The following is a 27,201-nucleotide window of genomic DNA, read 5'->3' on the forward strand; positions in this document are numbered from 1 at the left end:
TAAAACATGGTATATCTACACAATGGAATATCATTTGGCCATAAGAAGGAGTGAACAACTCATACACACTATAACAAAGTTGACCCTTGAAAATGTTTTACTGAGTTAAAGAAACAAGTCACTAAACGCAATATATTCTATAATTCCATTATTGTAAAATTTCCAAAATAGAGAAATCTACAGAGATGGAAAGTAGACTTATGGTTGCTTAAGGGTGTTGGTAAGGTAGAGGGAAAAGAGAGAACAGGAGGATGGGGGATGACAGAGTACCGTGTTTCTTTCTGAGGTGATGAAGGTGTTCTAAAATTCACTGTGGTCAGATAGGGTTGTAAACATCTATAATTATGTTGAAACCATTAAATTGTAGACTTTAAATGTGAAGTTGTCTAGTATGCGAGTTACAATGAATGGTATCTCTATAAAGCTGTTTTAAAACATTAGGCAAGAAACTTATCACACTTTAAATACATATTTATTGAACAAGTGGATAAATAAGTCAACAAATGTATAGATAGAACTCCAAATGTTTTACTTTAATAGAGTCTACCTTTTAAAGACATGTTTTCAAGTTGGTGCATTTTGCCTTTAGGCACACTCACTTCCACCAAGTGGTAGTAGAAGTTGAAAGTACAGAAAGAAATGTCACACTTTTGCTCTCCAGCCTTTCAAAATTGGCAGGCATGACTGATGCTAACTCTTGCTAACTTTAGTGAAAGCACTCCTGTCTTAATGCAGTTTGAGTTCTATCACACTCCAACTCTTTCTGGGATAATCTGTACGTGTGGTACCTCAGGACAACTTTGGCATGGAATGCCCTTTGGGCAGCTTTTTGCCACTATTAGCAGCCCTCCCTCTAAATCACAGATGGTCAATTCACCTTGCTTAGACTGTTAGGGCTAATTAAAATCATAGCCTTAGACTGCCTTTTTAATGCTCTGAATTACTACATCACCTTAGCCTTTCTCCTGGAGCCTCTACTAACTTCCTCCTTTTTCTGAGAAAGAAAAAAAATTAGACTCATAGCCATCTCAAGGATAAATGCAAAAAACTGTCCAAATTGTTTTTCCAGTGAAAGAGGGAAGGGAGTAGAGATCACCTAGTAGGTCTTTAACAAATATCGGCATAATGAAAAATAAATCCTGTCACAAATGCAACCAGTATTTCCACAGATGGTAGAACTGCAATTTAAATACCGAATCACTTTACACTAACAGCCTGAACATACCATGTTTCTTCTAATACATTCAACAGGATCTCCTAAACACTATTTTGGATAGAATTTTTGCACACTCATAATGGCTATGATTTCAGTGAACAAAAGTAACTATAATAAGAAATCAACATAGTATAGGAAGAAACAGCAAATAGATTATTTTGATTTTTTAAAATTTAATTCTTCCTTATGTTATGCATTTTTATCATGTACATTTGGGATCATATCCCTACATGAAAAAAAAAAAGCCTCTTAACTAATTTCATTAGGATCCATTTGGCAATTACCCTATGAAAGATAATCAATAGAAACTTACCTAAGACACTGCTTTTATGACTATAACCATTAAATGCATATGGGTGAGGGGGTCACTGCTCATAAAGGCCAATTATAGGTAGACATGAAATTTAAGCACTGCTACTTGGGAAGAAGCAGTGATGTTCTAAATTCAGAAGAACTCCATTCAAACAAAGAGTTATACACTATAATAGAGGGTTAAATATTATCTTTATTAATATATTCTATAACTACTTTCTGTTTATAGCTAAGAACATAAGCCCAAAACCCAACACTGGTGATCCAACAGCAAGTTTAGAAAGGCAGCAACTGAACACGTGACTGGAGGTGGATGTCCCAGTTACTCTCCAAACAAAGGAATGGGTCAGTTCTCTCTTTGACCAATTATACGTGCTCATAAAGTAGCAACACATCACGTTTGTTTCAGTAAAAAATGATAAAACTAAAGCATAGGCAAAAAAATAAAAGGACACAGCATCATATCCATTTTTAATTACCATATTTCCTTCTATTACCAGACATATCTGAGAGTTGATGGAGTGTGAACATCTGCATGCTTGCTGTAGCAAATTGAATTTATAGAGCATATCTAAGAATTGAGTTAAAAAAGAGAAAACAGAGTTTCTTCATAGTTAATGATGTATTTGTTATTAAAATTGGGACATATCATTCAAAATTATAGGATATAAAATGTTAGTAATACCTTATGTTTATAAATTACTAAATAAAAAGATGGTGATACTAAAGAAAAAATAAGCCAGGGGATATTTAGGTCTTTGAACTACACATAACCTAGTATATAAACAGAGAAATAGCTTTTGATTCATTGCTCTTTTTTCACACTCTTGGAAGTTTAAGATCCTTGGTATTAACAATATATAAGTGTTGGTAATATACTTCTTTGTTGTAGTTTATGCTTCTACAAAACTAATCAAGAATCTTTTTAGCAGTATAATGCACAGTACAACTACTCTTTCTGTGGTTATATTCACCCGCTGTGGCTGCTATAACAAAATATCACCACAGACTGGGTGGCTTAGACAACATAAACTTATTTTTTCACAGTTCTGAAGTCTAGGAGTTTAAGATCAAGGTGGCAGCAGGGTTGATTTCTGGTGAGACATCACTCCTTGGCTTGGAGATGGTACCCACTCTGTGTCCCCACATGCCCCATTTTCTGTGTGTTTGCACTGGGAGAGAGAGAGAGAGAGAGAGAGAGAGAGAGAGCGCTCTGATGCCTCATCTTCTTATAAAGATGTCATTCCTATTGGATTAGGGCTCCATTCTTAGGACTCCATTTAACCTTAATTACCTGCTTAATAAAAGGTCTATCTCCAAATACAGTCACATTGGTGATTAAGGCTTCAACCTATGGATTTGGGGGGAAAGAATTCAGTCTATAGCAATGTCCTATAAAAGCACATGAGTTGCCATAAAGAGCTTAAAAAATATTTTCATAGAAAGTTATATAACTTATATACAACACATATATAATTATATTCCTTATGTTTATGTTTAAAGCTCAGATGGGCCAGAGAACAAACCAAGGTTTTGAGTGGTCAAGATGAACAAGACACAGTGTCTGTTTATTCTCACAATATAGCTGGGAAGAAAGCATGGATAGTAGGCTGTAGGGACACAGAGGAAGCTAAAAAAGATAACATGCTTTACAAATTTGGATACCATCCTTGTGCCACAAGGAATCTCCAGGATTCATGAGAATTATATAGGGACCCGTTGTTGCTTTGTACATTTTTGTAGTGAGGAAAAATTGGTATGGAGAGGTTGCATGAGATGTTTTAATATTTGTGGCATTTCATTTTTTTTTGTTTTGTTTTTGTTTAATTTTTGCAACTATGATTTAGGATTCTGCTGAGGGCTGGAAGAACATCTTATTTTTCTTTATTTCCCACAGCTCCCCAAACCATGTCTCCTATTCCAGAATCCTTCTCTCTCAAATTTCATACTTAAGCAATCATTAAGCCCTACAAGGAAGTAATTATCATCCTTTACAAATGAAGGAATTGAGGATTAGGGAATTAAATAATGGCCAATATGAAATAACCAATAAGGCACAACCCAAAAATCAATTTGTGTCTTTCCACTGCCCTCAAGATAAAAACCTAACCACAGGAGCAAACCATTCACTATCTATACCACTTTCCCCATCCACTATCAGACTCCCTTTGGACCCACAATTTTCAGTCATATTAGATGACTTCCTCTTCCCATCCCTGGTTTATCTCCATACCTTTGCTGGCTTACTTCCTCTGCTCAGAAGCTCTCTCCTCATCCTTCCTCCCAACCCCCAACTCCCTTCCTTCATTGTTGTTGAACTGTTTTTTGGGGTCCCTTACCTCCCTCTTTTCCAACTTTTCTTTGGTTTTTCTAGTAATTGCCTACTTCCTGTCTGTTTACCTAACTAGTCTTTCAGGCCAGGACTGGTGTCATATGCATGTTTCTATGCCCAAAGAGTGCCTGACAGAGAACAAAAGATGCACTCAACTGTCAGTGGCCATGTCACTATGGATGCCGTGGTTTAGTTGTACATCTGGGCCTATAAGTCATGCTTGGTTAGGTCACTATACACCTAGCCATCGTTTTTATTATTCTTAAGCATTTTCAGAAGAAAGTGAGCTACTGTTGGCATTTTCCTGTCCCACCATGTTACAAAATGATAGTTTTTTTTTATTTTTTTTTATTTTTAATTTTTTTTTCAACGTTTATTTATTTTTTGGGACAGAGAGAGACAGAGCATGAACGGGGGAAGGGCAGAGAGAGAGGGAGACACAGAATCGGAAACAGGCTCCAGGCTCTGAGCCATCAGCCCAGAGCCTGACGTGGGGCTCGAACTCACGGACCGTGAGATCGTGACCTGGCTGAAGTCAGAAGCTTAACCGACTGCGCCACCCAGGCGCCCCACAAAATGATAGTTTTTAAGAAGGGTTTTTAACTTCTACTGGAAATATTAATCTGCTGTCTTCTTAACTCACTTTTAAGATGACTTTTCTAAACCTTTCTGAGTAGATTGGTCTATTATCTATTTGCAGAATAAGTACATTATGTAATGGTTGAGATAATCATATGCATTTGAAAGAATATGGGAAGGGATTTTGAAGAAAAATTTTCTTAGAAATAGGAAATATATATGTATTATATATGTATATTGCATGTATATATATGCATATACACATGTATATGTATGTACAAGGTAAATGTATGTATATATACTATATACATTAAAATATAATTTAATATGTTTAATCCAGTGCCATTGAGCTTAAAGAACTTATCTGTGTGACATTCTTCTCGCGTGCACATGGAACATTCTCCACATAATGGGTCACAAATCAGCCCTCAACAGTACAAAAAGATGAAGATCATACCTTGCATATTTTCAGACCACAACACTATGAAACCCAAAGTCAACCACAGGAAGAAAATTGGAAAGACCATAAATACTTGGAGACTAAAGAATGAATGGGTTAACCAAGAAATTAAAGAGAAAATTAAAAAGTCAACGGAAGCCAATGAAAATGAAAATATGACAGGCCCAAATCTCTGGGATGCAGCAAAGGCAGTCATAAGAGGGAAGTATACAGCAATCCAGGCTTTCATAAAGAAGGAAGAAAGGTCTCAAATACACCACCTAACTTTATACCTAAAAGAGCTGGAAGAAGAACAGCAAAAAAGCCCAAAACCAGCAGAGGAAGGGAAATAATGATTAGAGCAGAAATCAATGATATCAAAATTAAAACAAAACAAAACAAAAAACAGTAGAATAGATCAATGAAACCAGGAGCTGATTCTTTAAATGAATTAACAAAACTAATAAGCCCCTAGCCAAATTAATCAAAAAGAAAAAGAAAAGGACCCAAATAAATAAAATCATGAAGGAAAGAGGAGAGATCACAACCAACACCACTGAAATACAAACAGTAATCAGAGAACATTATGAGCAATTATATGTCAACAAATTTGGCAATCTGAAAGAAATGGACAAATTCCTAGAAACATATAAACTACCAAAACAGAAACAGGAAGAAATAGAAAATTTAAACAGATCCATAACTAGTAAATAAATTGAATCAGCAATCAAAAATCTTCTAACAAATAAGAGTCCAGACCCTGATGGCTTTCCAAGGGAAGTCTACCAAACTTTTAAAGAAGAGTTAATACCTATTCTTTTGAAGCTGTTCCAAAAAATAGAAATGGAAGGAAAACTGCCAAACTCATTCTACCATGCCAGCATTTCCTTGATTACAAAACCAAAGACCCCAATAAAAAAGAGAACTACAGACCAATTTCCCTGATGAACACGAATGCAAAAATTCTCAACAAGATACTCACAAACTGGATCCAACAATACATTAAAAGAATCATTCACCACAATCAAGTGGGATTTATTCCTGGGATGCAAGTCTGGTTCAATATCCACAAATCAATCAATGTGAACATCACATTAATAAAAGAAAGGATAAGAACCACATGATCCTATCAATAGATGCAGAGAAACCATTTGACAAAACACATTTTGTCATTTCTTAAAAACAAAACAAAAAACCAAAACTGTCAAGAAAATAGGGATAGAAGGATCATACCTCAAGATCATGACGACCGTATACTAAAGACCCACAGCTAATATACTCAATGGGGAAAAACAGTGCAATATTACTCAGTGACCAAAAGAATGAAATCTTGCCATTTGCAACAATGTGGACAGAACTAGAGTATACTATGCTAAGTGTAATAAGTCAGTCAAATAAGACAAATATCTTATGATTTCACTCATATGTGGAACTTAAGAAACAAAACAGATAAACATAAGGGAAAGGAAGCAAAAATAATATAAAAGCAGAGAGGAAGACAAACCATAAGAGACTCTGAACTACAGACAACAAACAGGGTTGGGGTAGAGGGATGGAGTAAATGGGCAAGGGACATTAAGGAGGACACTTGTTGGGATGAGCACTGGGTTTTGTAACCAATAAATCACTAAATTTTATTCCTGAAATCATTATTACACCATATGTTAATTAACTTGGATTTAAATTTTAAAAAAATACAAAAAAATGAAGGAAAAAAAAGAAAGAAAAAAGAAAATAAATGGTATAAAGTAAAAAATTGTAAAGGTCAGGGGCCCCTGGGTGGCTCAGTTAGTTACACATATAACTTTGGCTCAGGTCATAATCTCACAGTTTGTGAGTTTGAGCCCCACGTCGGGCTGTGCTGACAGCTCAGAGCCTGGAGCCTGCTTCAGATTCTGTCTCCCTCTCTCTGCCCCTCCCCCACTCACACTCTGTCTCTCTGTCTCTCAAAAATGAATAAACGTTAAAAAAATTTCTTTAATTCTAAGGGTCATAAACATTGTTTATTTCATTTCAGTAGCCCATAATTTCTTACCAATGACTATTATTTAATGTCTGATCAATATAAATATACAAAACATTATGACTTATGTAATTTAGGGAATAAAAATGTGAATGCTTAGTTAATGATACTGTAGAATAACTTTTTGTTCATCAGCTTTTTGACTATAGGATACTAATAAATTTATTATCATCATGGCACTTAGAAAAAAGTACAGGGGTGTCTGGGTGACTCAGTCAGTTGAGCATCCGACTTCAGCTCAGGTCATGGTCTCATGGTTCGTGGGTTCAAGCCCCATGTCTGGGGATTTGTGCTGACAACTCAGAGCCTGGAGCTACTTCAGATTTTGTGTCTCCTCCTCTCTCTGCCCCTCCCCTGCTCACAGTCTGTCTCTCTCTCTCTCAAAAATAAATAAACATTTAAAAAATTTAAAAAAAAAAAAGAACATATCTGTGTGAGCTTAGCATGCTGTATGTCAGTAGAGAACCATTCTGAACACATTCCTAGAGGATGAACCCATGGGTTTCTGTCCCCAAAGCAAAAGTCTTAGGCAGGCAAAACACCTGCCCCAAAGGATTTCTTTTCAGAGGTGTTTTCTTGGGAGAAGTATAAAGTCAAGTACCACATGGAGTGATATGTGTTACTTACAGTGGCAGGGAAGAGGATATGAGAACTCTTAGATCTGGTTACAGGTTATCAATTATGTGCAAAGGACTGATCTAATAGACTTTTTTATGTTCTACAAAGCCAGATTATGCTAATTCTAACCAACATTTCCCTAGAAAGTTGATAAGGCAAATAATTGAGAAAACCTGTACACAAAGGTCAACTTTTAATAGTGTATATTGTTTATATTGCTGCAAACAGCTTTAAAAAGAATTCTAGAATCCTTTTGAGAAAGCTCAAGACTGTTTCCATTTTGTCACCAATGTTAGATCCCATGGCTTCTCCTCAAGAGTGAATTTTCCACCCATCTCCTTCTGCATGTATATGGACAATGCACAGGGTTTGTCCAAGGCCAGACACTTCATTGGTTAAAGATCCCATATCTTTTTAAAGTATGCATTTCTGCATTGATTCAGATATTGAATCAATCTAGGCCTAAGGTAAAGCTTAGAAAATAAATCAGGCAAATCTCCTGAATGTTTATTAAGGGTGATTATAATTCTTGAGCCAGAAAGCTAGTTATATGGGAAATAATAATGGACAGAATACCATTCTTTAGTTCTTTTCTGAAAAACAAAGTTTAAAAAAATAATCATAGCACTAGTGCTTTAAACAGAATATAACACTGTTCAGAATTCCTCCCTCTGCAATCTCCTTTTTAAGACTTTGCCCACCACCACTTACTCAGGTCCTGTCTTTTATGAGAGCAAAGACTATCAACTCTTCATATCTTCACAGATTCCATGTAAACATACAAAATTGAGGGAAAAAAAATATACTCAAAAGGCAGGCAATTCACTGGGGGCAATTAGGGCAATTAATTGTATGAATCTGTAATTACACTACAAACCTAATGAAGCCAGACCTCAAACCTTTTGTAGGTTTCCCAGAACCTAGTGCAGTCCATGTGCTCAAAATGCATCCACCAATGCTAATTGATGAATATTCTAATAGATCATAAACATTAACATAAATGGTTATTATTAGGAATTTATTTATTTATTTATTTATTTATTTATTTAATTTATTCATATGCACTTTAAATAAGTTGTCCTTAATCCTGTCTAATACAGATTTCCCCAAGAGGTTTAACTATTATGGAACTCTTTAAAAACTGTTTATTTTTTATTTTTGAGAGAGAGAGAGAGAGATATGGAGAGTGCACAAGCCAGGGAGGGGCAGAGAGAGAGAGAGAGGGAAACAGAGAATCCAAAGCAGGTTCTATGCTTTCAGTGCAGAGCCTGATGCAGGGCTCAAACCCCCAAACTGTGAGATCATGACCTGAGCTGAAGTCCAAGACTTAACTGACTGAGCCACCCAGGCCCCCCTATTATGGAACTTTCAATATCCACTTTATAGTGTAAATTCTTTGAATATATTTAATGTTTATTAACTCTGAAACTCTTGAGGAAGACCACAGAATTTCTCTTGTTGTGTACAAAATGATATCATACTTAAATAGTCTTAGTTCAAGCAGGTTCACATTCAAAGCCAGTCTAAGTGCAAAAAAGAACCATGATTTGAAAGGCAAAACAAAAGCCTGATAAAATGCATTATTAAAGCTTATAAGCACAAGCTTGGATTTCTTGCAGGATTTTATCTTGTGAATAATTTACATTATGGTTAAATTCTTAAAACTGATGAAAACTATTTGGATAACACTGATAATGAAGTTCATTTCTTTTCATCTTTTACTTAAAAAAGGAAAGTAATAAATTACATTTTCTATATAAACTTAGTCCTGCAGCATGAGCTTGACTTTGTATCAGAATAGTCAATGACTATATCAAAGGTTTTATTATATCAACATTTATTTTTAGCCTGGGTAGATGAGTTAAATAGAATTATGATTATCTCCTGAATTAAGGCATGCCTTCTATAATAGTTACAGATCATACTAGGTCTTGGGAGATCTTTAAAATTATACCCTGGGGCATCTGGATGGCTCATCGGTTAAGCGTCTGACTCTTGATTTTATCTCAGGTCATAATCTCATGGTTCATGAGATCAAGCCCCATGTCATGCTCTGACAGTGTGCATGCTTGGGATTCTCTCTCTCCCCCTCTCTCTGCCCTTTCCCCATTCACGTTCTCTCTCTTTCAGAATAAATAAACATTTAAAACGAATGCCCATTACCAAGAAAATTAAAAAAAAAAAAATTCCCAAGACATAAACACAACTGCAATTTTTAAATTAATAATGCTTCTAATTTATAGATTCAACATGTAATCTATAATGAGATTTTTGGAACTAGAGTGATTTATTTAGAATAAAATTTGAGTCTAATAGCAACAAAGCCAGCATCCATAAAGAAAACTATGTGATACCCTATATAAAATGTAAAATAAAAACAAAAAACAGAAACAACAAAATATATACACAAAGAAACTACACAGCACAGTTACTCTTCTTCCTATATAAAGAGTTCCTGCAAATAAACAAAATAAAGACGAATATTTTAATAAATATATAAAGGTCGGGGCGCCCGGGTGGCTCAGTCGGTTAAGCATCCGACTTCAGCTCAGGTCACGATCTTGCGGTCCGTGAGTTCGAGCCCCGCGTCGGGCTCTGGGCTGATGGCTCAGAGCCTGAGCCTGCTTCCGATTCTGTGTCTCCCTCTCTCTCTGCCCCTCCCCCATTCATGCTCTGTCTCTCTCTGTCTCAAAAATAAATAAAAACATTAAAAAAAATTAAAAAAAATAAATATATGAAGGTCAAAAAGATTGATAGGTAACTCACAAAATGCAAAATGCAAATGTCCAGTAAAACTATAAAAAGAAACAAATTTAATAAGGATGCAAATTAAAACAAAGAGACTCCATTTTATAAAGTTTTTAGGCAAATATTGGGGCATGGAGAGAAATGTATTCTTTCAGAGACAGGCAATTCTTGCACTGCTGGTGTGGGTATGAGCATTTTTTGTGATAATTTTCCTTAGGATATAAGCAAATAACTGACAAAGATACAGAAGAATAATCATCAAAGTGTTTTTGGTGTTGGGGTGTGTGTGTGTGTGTGTGTGTGTGTGTGTGTGTGTATGGGTGTTTAAATAGAACATGGAAACAAGATAATGCTCAACAATATAGAACTGGAGAACATACACATATACACAGGAACACACAAAAGAAGAAGCTATGAATGTCAGTGTGTGTGTATATATGTATGACCCTACATATATTTTTTGGCTAATTTCTCAGAAATCCTAATTTATATGCATTTGGCTTAGGTATCAATATGAAGCATCATGTGTCTAAATACTGTGCATTAATTTGATATAAAATCTGATCTCATATATTTGCAATTATAAGTTTACCTATAATCATTATAAATTCTATGACTGCATTTGCCTTATGATCAGCAGTATATATTACAATATAATTTCTATGTAGCCATCATGTGTTGCTATACTTTGATGTTACAAATGTAAAAGTTCTTTGTTTCACCAAAAAACTTCCACATGAAATGACTACATTAAATTGCTACCATTTTAAAGACAAGCTGATGTTTCAGTTAGAATAATGCTATCTCTAAAACCAAAGAATTAAAGTCCTTTGCTTATTCTTAGTTTAATATTTACAGTTTGATCAAAGAACAAACAACTCCATTGTCTCACTCTCACATACATCATTACCCTATCTGAAGATGAAAGCACTTTCTGAATAAACTTTAAAGCCAAAAAGTAAAATGGATAGAATAATATTATGATGCAGGTTAGCAGATGCACTAGGCATACCATATCTTTTCATTTCTACTGAATAACTTTTAAAAAGTCTATGATTTTTCCTAGGCTTTTTACAAGGTAAAAAGATTTATTCCAGAGGCAAAAATCCAAAGACTGGTAAACAATTTTTGCTGTTGTTACAGGAAAAAGCAATTGGAATTCAAATGGTAAAGCACTTTCTCCAAATTACATGATTCAAATGAAACTGACTAAAAACAATCTGGGGTAGATGATAAAAGAGGTGTTTGAGTATGTACCCTATATAACAATTATTAATTTGCAATGGTATGAGGTAACCCTACCTTTCTGAATAATATGTAACATCCGTGCCTCTTAAATTTCTTTAAAGATTCTTTCTATGAAAATTTTCCTTAGATGCATTTGATTTTAATGGTTCACTTTCAACATCACATCTACAGTATTTCCATATTAACAAAACAATCTTACCAAGACATTTGAATTTAATGTCAGGGACCCTGTCATTTCAAGTGATATCTGACTTTTCCACTCCAGTGCATATTGTTTATACAATTTCTCTCATTCATCCCTTCATTTACTTTCCCCAGATAAAATATTTGGGAATCTCCCCTTTTATATCTAACTCTTTTGCTGCTTAAGACATTTGTTTATTAATAATTTTCCATAGGTTTCAGTTGTATCATTGGAATAATTGGACTAAAGAGTGATGCATCTGGATTTTAGTCAATGAGCAAGTATTCAAACACTGCATTTAATCCCTATGCAATTAATCAAAGTAGAGAAAGGACATGTGTGAAACACTGGGACTTCATAATTTCATACTAATAAGCACAAGAGGTAATTCAGGAATAAGCATTTAAAGTGTCACAGTGACGCATTTTGAAAAGGGCAGTGTAAATGAATCTTGAGCCATTGACTTACCCAAGACCGTGAGCTCTGCAGAGGCACTAATATTCTCATTTTTATATGTAACAACACAGGTGTAAGTTCCACTATCATCATCTGTCACATTGGAGATAAGCAGATTGCTTCCACCCAGTAAAGAATACTTTTTGGACCTGAAAGACATAGGCATATAAAATTAGAGAGCAGATTAATGTAGGGATATTTAGGTGTATACCAGGCAATGTACTCAGAGGTTTAAATAAACTCCACAAAAGATCAAGTTATCAAATTAGAAAGAGAGTCTATTTTATGAGGCTTTGATAACATCACATTTATTGATCAAAAATCGATTCAAGGTAAACCAATCCCACTGGAAGGCAGTGATCAAAGAAATTAAACAGATTAAACTTGGAACCAAGCTTAATACTGAAAAGAAATTTACAGATAATCTGGCCCAATTCTCTTATTTTGGATTTGAGGACCACAAGTACCAGAAAAGTGATTCCCCACAGTGGAAGGCAATGTCTTGTGTCCTGACATCCAATTTAGTAATCTTTGTACAAAGCCACATTTCATTGTGTACCAGGAATATCTGGCTACATTCAGAGAACACATTTGACATGCTAAAGCTACAAACAGATTTCTCACATGCTTTCATATTCTCAGAAGTATAGTGGCACCACACCATATAGTGTTGTTATAATATAGGTGGGAGGTGAAAGTTATGGTCTATGATCCTCTCTCATCATAGAACACAGAAGTGTTAAAAAGGAGTACACTATACCTCCAAATCAATAAAATTAATTTCTTAAGTGAAATCCATTTAATCAAAACGTTTCAGACTAAGCGCTCCATTCTATTAAGAGTTTACTTTCTAACTACGCTTTAATATGAACGTCTACTAATTCAAAGCCAGCCATGTTCTCCTTTTGTTTTATCTTAAATATTTGTTACATCTGGAATATGAAAGGTATAACTGGACCTGAAAAAAATTTCACAGACCCTATAATGACATGCTATATATTTCAAATCAGAAAATTTTAATTTCTTAATAAATATTTCACTATACCACTTCCTTAGGATGAGATTCTCCAAGGTATCTTTGCTGAATATTTTTTGGACAGTGTTATTTTAACAGCAACACTGTTTTTCTGAACTTCTTTTCTGAATTGATCTCATGGATTTTGACTCTGTCCTCCATCTCTTTATCCCAGTGGATAAAAATCTTCCATATATTGTATAATGTCAAGGAATGTGGGAGGAAATAAATTATCATTAAAAACCCTAGTATTTCTAGGTACCTTTAGCAAATGAGAAAGATAAACAGTGACATATACTTCACAGAAGTCTTCAATGTGTAATACCTGAGTTGGACGACTTCCTCTCCTCGTAACCAGGTAAAACTCGGGGGAGGATAGCCAGAAACACAGCACTCCAGGATGGCATCTTTTCCTTCAATGGCTACTACATTGGATGGTCTTTGCAAAAAATACAGCTGCCTATGTAGTCCTGGATCTGTGGAAAGAAAACACAGGATCACATCTTTTTATGAAAAGCACTGTAAAGATAAATGATGCAGCTTGAACCATTTTTTTCCTAATAAACACTCTGATAGGGAGGAAGAAAAGAAAACAATGAAAAGATGCGAATGAAACTTATAAACTAGAATCTTAAAAGGCTTTTCCATCCCCAGTTTCTAGGATCATGCTAGTAGAATATTCTTAGCAGTTGATGACATCACAGTATAAGGCAAAAGGCAAAAGCTTGAGGTTATTAGTCACTCGTGTGGGCTGCAGAATTTCTCAGTTTCTCATTAGAGAACAAGACTATATTACCAGTAACTTTTCTAAATGTGATCACTTGAAACTTTCTGATATGTTCAGTTTGTCTGCCACTAATATCTATTCCACTTCTTTTGCTTTGTCCATTGCTTCCGTGGCTGTCAGGACAATGTTAAATAACACACAAGCATTAAGAAGATAGAATGTAGAAGGTACTAAAAAAAATCTGCTGTCTTCAAAACAGAGCTTACATTAAATTTTGTTTTGTATAGCAATAAGTTTGGCTGTTTCTAAGTCTTCTGCTTATTTTTAATTTCTAACAACATCCCAAAGCATTTGTCCCTAGAGCTGAGACTCTGCATAAAGAGTTCTTTATCCTTCTACCTAGCCCAAAGCATTTTCTAGCTCTATATATCCAACGTTATCCATTTGTTCTAGCAGGTAACTAAAAAAAGTATCTATTCAACCTAAAAACTCATTCCATTCACCTTAGAACTCATTTGTTCCAAAGTTGCTAAAATTATGTCAGATGGAATAAGAAAAAAAAAAACCAAAATCCTAAGCACAAAGTTCAACACAGTTAAGAGAAAACTCTGAGAGTTAACAGCTTCTCTTCCATCTCCCCACATAGTCCACTCCTAATCCCCGGGACACACCAACAGCAGTCTATGGTTAGGTGAGCTTAGAGGAAATCCTCCTTGCCATGGTGATACATTCTCTGACCTGACCTGACCTGCTGACTAAATTTCTATCACTCAAAGTTTATTTAAGATAAGATGTATTTCCACATCACTATTAAAATCCACATCCCCCTATGGAGATTTGGTTTAGGTTATTTTCAACTACTAATGTATTAAACTGAATTAGCATGTAATCTGTAATTTTTCAAACTCAAAGCACAGTCTTGAAGCAAAGAAAATGAGGCCATGAAATCTTAAAAACTAGGATTGGGGCAGATGGAGAATTGCCAGGGGAGATGAGAACCAACTATGTCATAGTGTGAGCCATGGAGGAGCAGAGGGGAAGTGAGGTCGGAGGAGACCTGGGGAACATTTTAACATCACTGTTAGTCTTCCTTGGCCTGACCCAACTCCATACAGCTTGATCACAGTTAATAAAAGAATATCAACTCTGTAGTTAAAGGTTGGAATAGTAATTGTCATCTAAAGTACTGTGTGTGAAGAAAGAGAAACACTATCTGTCTTCTCACATCAGTTTCTGGTTGTTACAGCAACAAAAATAAATACTTTCACAATGAAAATATTGAAAGAATTTTTGAAATGTGTTAATCCTTATTAAATCAATATTGTAGAAAAAATGTCTCAAAACTTTAAAAAGATTGCTGGTGGGATATGTCATTTCCATTTTTGAAAATGACTTTTCAAATCAAATGAAAATAGTTGGAAGGATAATGTTGCTTAACAATAGATTTCCTGAAATAGAAGTTTCCTAAAATGTACATTATAAATAGCTATCTTAATAATGGAGTCCTATCTATCAAATGCCTTACTTCTATCACCTGTACCTCAGTAGAAATGTTTCAGCTGCATATACTGTATAATACTATATACTGTTATGCACACACACACACTAATGTTATAATACTATAGCATCAAGTAAGATCTACTTAATTTGATCTTATAGCTAAAAGAAAAATTGAGTTAGAGCCTATGTGCAATACTATTTATACATTAAAGAACCAAAATTCAACTCAGCTATTATACTTTATTTTATTAGAAAACAAACTCACTCAATACAAAATGTTTTTATTTTTTTATTTTAATTTATTTAAAAAATGGAATAGTAGGGAGTTTCCATATACCAGTTTCCCATTCCCAATAGTTGCCCCTATAATTAACAACTTGCATGAAGATGGTACATTTATTACAACTAATTAAGTGATATTGATATATTATTATAAACTAAAGTCAATAATACACCTTAGGCTGACTCTTTTTGTTGTATAGTTGTATGGGTTTTGACAAATGTGCAATGTCAGTACAGCATTACAGTATCATATAGCTTCACCACCCTAAAAATCCCCTAACCTTCATGTATTCATTCATTTCCCACCACCCCTATTTCAAATCCCAGGAAATCACTGGATTTTCTACTATTTCTCCAGTTTTATCTTTTCCAGAGTATCCTGTAGTTGGAACTCTATAGTATATAGATTTCTCACATTGATTTCTTTCACTTATTAATATCCACTGAGGGTTTCTCTATGTCTTTTGAGTGCTCAATAATTCATTTACTCCTCTTGCTGCATAATATTCCATTATATGGATCTACCACAGTTTGTTCATCCATTCACCTATTGAAGGAAAACTTGATTGCTTGGTGATTATGAACATATCTGCCATAAATGTGTATTTGCAGATTTTTTCTGGCCATAACTTTTCAACTTAATTGGGTAAATGGCTTGAAGAGTGATTGTTATAGTGTATGGTAAAACAATGTTTATCTTTGTAAGAGACTCCCAAACTGTCTTCCAAAGTGGCTCTGCAATTTTGCATTCCCATTGGCAATGAATGAAAGTTCCTATTGTTCCTATCCTCATAAGCATTTGGTGTGGCCGTTTTTTTTTCATTTTAACAGGTGCCTAGTATTATAACTGTTCCAACTTGCAATTCCCCGATGTCACATAATATTGAACATATTGCATACGCTTGGTCTCCATCTTTTAGTTCCTCTTCGGAAGGTGTCTGCCTATTTTTAAAATTGATTTGTTTGTTTTCTTATCATTGAGTTTCCACTGCTTGTATATTTCAGACACAAGTCATTTTATCAGATTGTGTTTTGCATATATTTTCTGTATGTGGCTTGTTTTTACTTTCTCTTAACATTGTATTTTGCAGAGCAGAAATGATTAATATTACAACTTGTCAATCTTTCCTTTCATGGGTCATTTTATAGGTCTAAAAATTCATTGTTGAACCTAAGTTCACCTAGATTTTCTCCTATGTTGTCTCCTAGAAGTTTTTATAATTTTGCATTTTACATGTAGGTCTATGATCTGTTTTGAGTTAATTTTTTGCAAAAATGTATAATAAGGTCTGGGCCTAGAGGTTTTGTTTCATTTTGTTTTGCATATGAATATCCAATTGTTCCAGAACCATTTGTTGAAAAGACTATCCTTTCTCCATTGGCTTGATTTTGTACCTTTGTGAAAGATCAGTTGACTTTATGTGGGTCTATTTCTGGGTGCTCTGTTTTGTTCTATTGATCTGTTTGCCTGTTATTTGGCCAATATCACACCATCTTGACTATTGTACCTTTACAATGAGTCTGATGTCAAACAGTGTGCATCCTCAGACTTTCTTCTTCAGTATTGTTGTCACTATTCTATGTCTCCTGTTTTCCATAAAAACTTTTGAATCAATTTATTGAGATACACAAAATAACTTTAACTCACTGCAATTTTGTCTTTATCTTAAAATATCAATAGTTCAGGCATCACTGGGCTCATATTGCCACAAAATAATTGCTATTACCTTTTTAGACAGAGCTTGTATATTCCAGATGACTTCAATCTCTCCCTGCCCCATTTCAATTATGTTTATTATCTTTGTAGCTTCATTGGAGGCATTAGTGTTTGTGACCTGATGATAGGTATAAAAATGTCAGCTATTGCCTGACAAATTTGGTTTTATTTTTTCATTCTCTATAAATGTATAACCCAATAAAGTCTAAGATTATGGAAGTTTCCAAAAAAAGCAAATAGAATTTTTAAATTTTTTTTTAATGTTTGTTTATTTTTGAGACAGAGAGAGAGAGAGAGAAAAAAAAAAAAAAGCATGGGTAGGGGAGGGACAGAGAGAGGGAAGACACAGAATCTGAAGCAGGCTCCAGGCTCTGAGCTGTCAGCACAAAGCCGGATGCGGGGCTCAAATCCACAAGCAGCGAGATCATGACCTGAGCCAAAGTTGGACACTTAACTGACTGAGCCACCCAGGTGCCTCAGCAAAGAGAAATTTTTTAATAATAAATAGCTTCCTATGTTTCACAACATTGTGATGAATTAAATATGATCACCAATTTTTTTAGTTCCTTCAGTCCAGAATGGAGGGTCTAGTTCCCTATAGTTTAATTCTGGCCTGGCCCTATGTTGTGCTTTGATCCATATATTATGTCATACTATATGAACTCTGGAGCTAAGGCTTCAAGAGGTATTACAGTTTCTTCCATGACTCTTTCTGAGACTAGCGTCTTAGTCTAGCCACCTGAAGAAGACACATGACAGATAACTGAGTTAAGTTCCCCCAAGTCAAAAATGAGTACCAACTGACAGATGTTTGAGTTAGGCCAACTTGAATCTTCCACTTTTGCCAAATGTACACAAGGGAGCCAAAGTGAAACCAGCAGAGGAACTGCTGAGATATACCACAGGATTATACAAGAAAATAAATTGTTTCAAGTCACTAAATTTTAGACTGGCTTATTATGTAGCAACAGATATTTGCCTTATTTTTCTTCTCTAAAATTTGATTTTTTTTAAAAAAAGGGTGTCAAGAAAGTAGACTTACATGTTTAAATTAGGGAGGATAGGGGCACTGGGGTGGCTTAGTCGGTTAAGCATCTGACTTCAGCTCAGGTCATGATCTACGGTTCATGGGTTTGAGCCCCACATTGAGCTCCGTGTTGACAGTGCGGAGCCTGCTTGAGATTCTCTCTCTCCCTCTCTCTCTGTCCCTCCCTCACTCATGCTGTCTCTGTCTTTCTCAAAATAAATAAACTTAAATAAATAAAAGAATGTTTAAAATAAAATAAAATAAAATAAAATAGGGATAATGGGACACCTGTATGCTTCAGTTGGTTAAACCTCTGATTCTTGCTTCAGCTCAGGTCATGATCTCATGGTTTGTGAGATCAAGCCCCATGTCAGGCTCCATGCTAAGAGCATGGAGCCTGCTTGGGATTCTTTCTCTCCCTCTCTCTCTCTCTGTTCCTCTCCAACTTGTGCATGCACATGGGCTCTCTGTGTCTCTTTCCTTCTCAAAGTAAATAAACTTTGAAATGAAATGAAATGAAATGAAATGAAATGAAATGAAAGAGGACAGAGGTACAATTGTCAATACTATTTTTGTGTGATAGAATCATAGGTGATTTTTATTTATATCTTTGGATTTCCAAAGCTTTTTATAAGAACATATATTAGTTTCAGTGTACACAGTTATGTTAAATTCTGTTGTTGTAAGGTGGATGACAATTACACAAGGAACAAAGAAATTATAAAAGTAAATGATTAAGACACAAGGCACATATTTAAGAGCAGATGAAAGTTTTCTCTCTAGGCTCTACAATAGTATGGCTAGAAAAGCCCTGGAAAGAATAAACTTGAAATTCTAGGTCATGACTTTAGTTGACTAAATTGATTTTAAGGGGCTATGATAGAATTAAGAACTATTCATAAAAATCATTTTTGTTCTTGCTATATGGGCACTGACTATTCATACCCAAATGGAATTATTCAGCTAATAGAACATGGCAAATTTTTCCAGTTAATTAATGAGCATGATTTAATCACATGAAATGGAATCAGAATTCCAGTTTGTAATACTCTATTTAATTAACTGGGTGATGGGTACACAAATGGTCATTTTATTTTTATTCTTTAAACTGCACAAATGTTTCATATGCTTCTATGTATGTGCTACATGTTTTAAAATGAAAAAGAGAGGAGAATGCAAGGGTAGAGACAAGAAAACATATTTGGCAATAGCTTTAAAATCAAACCAGCAAAAATTGATTTTTTTCTGTCAATTTATGTATTAAAAATAAACAAACAAAAAAAAGAAGCAGACCTCTTTAATATGATGTTCATGGAAGTTAATGCAAAAAAAAATTATGCAGCCATTTTTCTAAATTGATTATAAGAAGTCTGATTTGCTTAGACTAAAACCCAGTTTAACTTTTTCCTGTTGGTAAGGGGGTGGGAAATGTTTGCCTGATTCTCAAACCTGATCTTATTCTCATCCTGGTGGCAATAAAGCTAATCCTCTTCAGAGGGCCAGAGGGTAGTATGTAACTAAAGGGAGAAGAATCGTGACAGTGATACTGCTCTCTGACATACACATTTAGATTGCATTTAAAGTGTAACATCTTAGCGTAACATGCTGCTTTTGCTTATGCTTCCTTCCTTCCTGCCTGCCTGCCTTCCTGCCTTCCTGCCTACCTCTCTGCCTTCCTGCCTGCCGGCCTGCCTACCTTCCGGCCTGCCTGCCTGCCTGTCTGCCTGCCTGCCTGCCTACCTGCCTGCCTACCTCTCTGCCTTCCGGCCTTCCTGCCTGCCTGCCTGCCTTCCTGCCTAACTCTCTGCCTTCCTGCCCTCCTGCCTGCCTACCTGCCTGCCTGCCTGCCTGCCTGCCTGCCTACCTGCCTGCCTGTCTGCCTGCCTGCCTTCCTGCATGCCTGCCTACCTGCCTGCCTTCCTGCCTTCCTGTCTGCCTTCCCTCCTGTCTGCCTACCTACCTACCTGCTTGCCTGCCTGCCTGCCTGCCTACCTGCCTACCTGCCTGCCTATCTGCCTACCTACCTACCTTCCTGCCTGCCTGCCTGCCTACCTGCCTGCCTGCCTGCCTATCTGCCTACCTACCTACCTTCCTGCCTGTCTGCCTATCTACCTGCCTGCCTGCCTGCCTGCCTTTCCCACCTTTCTAACTTTTTAAATGAAAAATCTGGCCAATATATTTGGCTTAAACTGTTATCTGAGTTGGAGAGGACTGATCCATAATCATTAGGAAAATGAATAATGATGTAGACAGTGGATCTCACAACTATGTGGTTTCGGGAACCACTGTACTCTTAAAAACTACTGAGGACCCCAAGGAGCTTTTACTTATGTAGTTTATAGCCATAAATATTTACCATATTGAAAGTCAAAATTGAGAGACTTTAAAAAAATATGTATTCATTGAATATTTATTCACAATTTACCATAATATATGTATTTTTAACTGTATTAACTGTATTTTGTTTTTCCAAAACAAAAAAAAAATATTAGTGAGAAGATGGGTAGTACTTTATATTTTTCTAAAATTTTTAATGAGTAGTTTAATAGAGAATAACTAGATTGTTATGTTGAATAATGCATTTGCTTTGTTCTGGTATGTTTATCTGGTTGAATTACATGAAAATAACTAACCTCCAACAGATATGTAGTTGGAAAAGGAAAGGTGTGTTTTAACTGCCTTTTCAAATAATTGTAGATTTTATCCTTTAACACTACTCCAGTAAGTAGTTTCTTGAAAGTTACTTGTAACATGGAATCCGACGCCATATTAATAAACATTCTCCACTGCTATATAAAAATCCATTGCTCTGTCTTGGACTGTGAATAGATCTTTTACCCATGAGGGATTCTTGTCACATCAAGCTGCGGTCATTCGGGATGGCACAGTGAATTAGACAGATCTTCCCACTGTTGACACATTTCATTACACAGTATCAAAAATCCCCATTTGTTACTATTGCCACCAATCCCATCAGAAAGGCCTTTTAATGTTGTGATGCTGTCATGCTCAAGTGGCAGATACAAGTTTTCCAAATTTCTAATTTTAACTTAAAAGCTTGAATTTCATCCTTGGCAGCAGATACTATTTTCCTTAAACTGACTGGCTCACTTTGTTCATTTCTGAGAAAATGTCTAACCAGTACCCAAGTCTGAATAGCTATAGTTTTTCCGTTGATTGCCCTTTCAAGCAAAAATGGTGTTCTATAAAAAAAAAAAAAAAAAAAAGCTAATTCAGCTTGAAACTCAAATGTTCACGAAAATAAAAAAATCAATGTACTTAGACATCCTTCATATGCATTTCCTCTTTTCATATGCTGAATATTAAAAATATATGCACTTAAGGATTAAGAATTAATAAACTTAATAATTTTTATCGCATCGTGAAAGGTATTCTTGGTCAACATAGGGAAACAATACAAAAAAAACCCCAAAACTGTATGATCATTAAAATAGGTTTGACCCTGCAGATTCCCCAAAAGTGTCTCGAGAAACAGTAAGAGTCCATAGAGCATACTTTGAGAACCAGTGTAGACACAGCTTCAACAAATTAGCCCATCTTCTGAGAAGAAGCCCATTTCCTTTCAACACGGGAATAGTTTTGCATCCTTGAAGTAGAAACTGATAAGAATAATGATTACTCGGGGCGCCTGGGTGGCTCAGTCGGTTAAGTGTCTGACTTCGGCTCAGGTCACGATCTCGTGGTCCGTGAGTTCGAGCCCCGCGTCGGGCTCTGGGCTGATGGCTCAGAGCCTGGAGCCTGCTTCCAGTTCTGTGTCTCCCTCTCTCTCTGCCCCTCCCCCATTCATGCTCTGTCTCTCTCTGTCTCAAAAATAAATAAAAAGCGTTAAAAAAAAATAATGATTACTCTTCCTCTTCCTTATTATTATTGTTATTACTATTATTTCTGTTATTATCATTATTATTTATTTACATTTGTGAGGGCGGTAAAAATCTTAACTATTTCCAATCACTGTCTTTCAGCAGTCGATTAAAAATCAACAGGACAACTGGGTGGCTCAGTTGGTTAAGGGTCTGAATTTGGCTCAGGTCATCATGTCACAGTTGATGGATTCGAGCCCTGCATTGGGCTCTGTGCTGACAGCTCAGAGCCTGGAGCCTGCTTCGGATTCTGTGTTTCCCTCTCTCTCTCTGCCCTTCCCCTGCTTGTGTTCTGTCTCTCTCTCTCTTTCAAAAATTAAATAAACACTTAAAAATTTTTAAAAATTAAATTAAAAAAAATAAAAATCAAGAAGCATCTTGGACCATATAACCTGACACATTTACCTACACTTCACATATTTAGAAATAAAAACTCCACTGTCTTCAGAGCTCATTACCCAAAGAGACATGGGGAGGCACACTAGTGAAAGTAGGGAGAGTATTTTCTATTTAAGGGCATTTCAATAAAAAAAAAAAAAATTCTATCAGACACTAACGTGGCCAAATTGAGTCTCTGAGGCCAGCTAGAAACTAAACTGGACTCTGCATTTGCAGGCCCAAATGTGTCAGAGCCACATGATTTTGTCTTACCTCATGATAGAAAACTGGACTGATTACATATGTCATCCAATGCTGGATACATTTTATAGTGAAAGGTGACTCTCTTTATTACTATTCTAGGACAGTTGATGTGACCAATGAGTGGAATGCATCCTCACCCTGTGATGACAATTACTTTCTTTTAATGGGGCCATTTTCCTCAATTATTGTTTATGGATCTCAACACTAAACCTGCATAGCTGAATCTCAAGAATAACTGAGGCAGAGAGAAATTTAATTATGGACTGTTGGTGTCTGGGCCACCAGACAAAAATACCGGTGTTCACAATTTAATAACTATCTTCCTCAAAATAACCAGCGCTTGCTTTTAATTTTGATGCTTCCTGAATACAGAACCTTTCCCCCTGCCCTTGTTGTATACTCTTTGGTTTTCTTTATTAAATGACTGACTCAATGGAATATCAAACACTTTTCCAATTGGAAATGAAAGGACACTGCAGGCGACAGTGGGGTATTGTCTTTGATTTCTTCCCAGGCATAAGAGTTACAAATTAATTTAACTTCACAGAGATGGTTTCCTGACTGCATCCTCAATTTCAGGCTAACATACTGTTTACCTGCTGGCTCCGTAGCCATCCCCCATCTAGTTCTGTTTCAGGAAATTCAGCAGGTACCGTGTGCCTTCAAACCAAAGCAGATATAATAATATGTTCTCGGAGTGAAAAATTCCACCAAACTCCTTCTAACTCTGTGCTTAGAGTGTATTTTATTAAAAACCGGCTTAATCCAAGGTGATCACAGGAAAATCAAAATTTATTTAATAAAAAAAGAAAAGAAAACTCCATCTGGCTGAAAGCCAAAGAGCTTTGAACAGGGTAGGAGAAAGAAACCATTTCTCAGGAGCTAGTATTCATTCCTCTATGATTCTATTACTTCCCTTCCTCATTTACACCAATTCAGTACTAAAAATGACATTCCCTCTCTGTAAATATTCCTACATCTGTTCATATTTCCTCTTTCTTTCTCCATGTACACACACATACTGCTATTTGTAGATAGAGTTTGGAAGAAGAAAGCAGAATGTCTATTCTTACCATTGGCATATGGCTGTATCCCTGTGTTTCACGGGCAAATTTTGAGTCTATCAGTTTCATTTTGTAGCAGGGTTGAAGGAAGTGGTTTTATATTTATAGAATGATTTTTTTTTGTAGTTTTACAGCTGATGGTAGAGTCCCAGAAAACAAATGTTGCCATTATGATGTGTCAAAGTTAGTTTAGGGAACCCAGAAATCTTCATAATTTATATACATGCGTAAAGCAGAATTTAAAATTTTCTAGAAAAGTAATGGATTATTTACTCCAACTTTTGTTTTTGATAAAGAACCAAAAAAGTACTTGCGTTATTTCCTATTTGGTCAATGTTGAATAATAAAGGTATGCTCATTAACTCATGACTAAATATGTGTTTTTTATGCTCCAGGAATAAACTGATATCAAGCAGGACCAGAAAAGGAAGCTCCACCCATCCTTTCACTGATTTTTTGTGACTTTTGCACTAATAGGATATAGGTTGGGCTTCCACATATGTTCAGAAAAAGTGTCTTGTTTATGAGTCAAGGCAGACTGCTGCTCTCTTCAGTCAACTACCCTAGGGATGATAAGTGTCATAATCCTAGTAAATGCAGAGCTGACTATATATCAGCCCCAAAAGACTCTTGGGAAAGAAATACTCTCTCTTTGTCAAGAAATCTTCATTCCTCCTTACAGAGAACAATCTCAAGTATATTGTTTTTGCTTTTGACCTTGTATGAAATAGCAACACATCAGGGGATGGAAGTTTAGAGGAGATCATATAAATAGTATCTAATATCACTCAAGGTCCAGAATGGAAATCAAAAAACTAGTGGATCTAGTGAGGGAGAGATCACTAGTAACATTAGAATGACAGACATGGCAAGAAAAAATGTAACCAATCCCCCAGTATTTCAAGTACTTTTAACTTGGAGTCCTGGAGTAGGTTGATATCCCCAAAACAGCACTGAGGGATGAAGACTTTTTTTGAACAAATTCAAGAATCAAACACATATTGTCTACTTATCCACTGTAAGTCATCTTAGGCTTACTAACATATAAACTTTAGGCTTACTAGCATATAAACTTGGTTGCATCTAAATGGAATTTCATCAACTCTAGGAAATACTGATTATCTTTACTGTCTTACATTTGTTAAAAGACCTAACCTGCAAAACTAATTCTAATACAGCATGACTATCCACTGGTTTCCATGCTCTGTTCAGCCCCTGTTCTCAAAGAGGGCAAGCCAAAGCTATTATGGTTGGGGGTAAAGGGGTGGAGCACATCATGATATGCAACTTGGTCATTTCACTGTATGGTCAGTGGTATACAATAGAAGTTATCTTATTTTCCTTTGGTGTGCTTTTTATGACAATATAAACCACCTCAAAACCATTGTTTTTTTTAAATTAATTTAAAAGTAAGACAGTCTCAGATTGATTTTTGACCATTATTATTGTGTTTTAGCATGGCCTCATAGTTTTTAACAATTAGAGTTTGTCTAGAAAACTTGAACTTTTAAACACTGTGATTGCAATGGCAGAGTTGGAGATGAATGTGGAATGAAATAATAAATGAGAGTCTTGGTAGTGAGAAAATTTGGAAAGACTGCTCTAGACCAACCTGTTCTCTTAAAAGACAAGGAAATTAAGGATTTTATAAGATTCAGTGAATTGGTAATACCTAATAAAGATCAAATACCAGAAGTCTTATTTATCTTCTAACTCATTCCTAAGCCAGTGCCTCTTGCAATATTTTATACAGTAAGAAAAATAATGTTGACAGAAAGTTGGGGTGAAAATCATGTAGCAATGTATTACTAAAGAAACAGTTGAAGTATAGTCTGCCTTTTAATAGACATGAAAAGCAAATGCAGAGACAGATGATACTATGGATAAATAGCGTTAAGTATGTGTAATTAACTACCACCAAACAAATGAACACTTCGATATCCAGAATCTAAATCAGGTAATTTACAATCAGATAAATAATACTGACATGAGAATCAAACTGCTTAAGACTGAAATTTCTAAAATGCCAAAGTAATTACAATAGTTAATAAGGACTTAGCAATTACAGGCATTGTATTTGGCCTCTTAAGTTAAAACCTCATAACCACTCTAATAAATAACATTACTCTCTACATTTTGCAAAATAAACAAAGATTTAGATAAATAACCTGTGCTAAATTGCACCACTAGTAAGTGATAGGACTGAGATTAGTACTTAGTCTGGTGTCATACTCTATGCTTTTAGCAATTTATTATAATAATATTTCAATTGATCGATAGTAACTCAATATGAAATAGATCGTGGTAATCCACATGCTGACTCCTTCATGCAATCTGAATTAAATCTGATTTACTATTTAGGAAACACGGTTCAAATACAATATAGTCATATTTCATTCTTTTCTAAGTACATGTAAGAGAGAAGCAGAAAAATCCATTTTATCCAACTTAGATCTATGAAAGGTGAATAGCATTCTGTTTATAGCACAGCATAAGAAATAGTTTTATTCAAAACTAACCTAAGTAAAAAGGCAGACTATGGGAAAATCCTTTAGTGCAATGAAAAACATTAAGTATGGTACAAAAATACCAGGTTATAAGTTAATTCGATTTGCTCTTCACTTTCTTATTCCTACTTTTCTGTGAGTGTGTTTATATCATGATACATATTACTGAAAAACCTTCAAGGATGCCAACCATGAGTAAAGTGAATAGAATCAAGTCTAAATTTCTAGATACGGGATTCAATGTTCTCCATAAAAGAAGTTCAACTTCTCATTCCAGATTTATCATCTGCTATCATTCTACAAATGGTTATCATCTGAATATCTAGAAAAGGAATAATCTCTACAAACAGTCTGCAAATTTTCTACCTAAAATTGACTTATCACTTGTCTGTGCTGATTTGGAACTAGATATGTTTACCTGAATTTACAATTCCTTCCCTTATGTTAGTAATATGGTTACATGAATTAACTGTCTGGCTCAATGATAAATTTAAAAAACAAAGATGGGGCGCCTGGGTGGCTCAGTCGGTTAAGCATCCGACTTCGGCTCATGTCATGATCTCGCGGTTCGTGAGTTCAAGCCCCGCGTCAGGCTCTGTGCTGACAGCTCAGAACCTGGAGCCTGCTTCGGATTCTGTGTCTCCCTCTCTCTCTGCCCCTCCCCCGCTCATGCTCTGTCTCTCT

At 35.5% G+C, this 27,201-nt stretch overlaps 1 protein-coding gene across 4 annotated transcripts in view; it reads right to left on the minus strand.

The window, feature by feature from the left end:
• DCC (DCC netrin 1 receptor) overlaps positions 1 to 27,201 on the minus strand; it is a 1,147,297-nt gene that overhangs the window by 585,998 nt on the left and 534,098 nt on the right. For all 4 annotated transcript variants that reach the window (XM_040478797.1, XM_040478799.1, XM_040478798.1 and 1 more), the window contains exons 4-5: positions 13,496 to 13,646; positions 12,168 to 12,304 (exon numbers count right to left, since the gene is read on the minus strand). In XM_040478797.1, the coding sequence (XP_040334731.1) occupies positions 12,168 to 12,304; positions 13,496 to 13,646 (288 nt within the window). The remainder of the gene's footprint in view (positions 1 to 12,167; positions 12,305 to 13,495; positions 13,647 to 27,201) is intronic.

The sequence above is a fragment of the Herpailurus yagouaroundi genome, unplaced genomic scaffold, assembly GCF_014898765.1.
Source record: "Herpailurus yagouaroundi ecotype Mexico unplaced genomic scaffold, PumYag 142, whole genome shotgun sequence".
NCBI classification, from domain to species: Eukaryota; Metazoa; Chordata; class Mammalia; order Carnivora; family Felidae; genus Herpailurus; species Herpailurus yagouaroundi.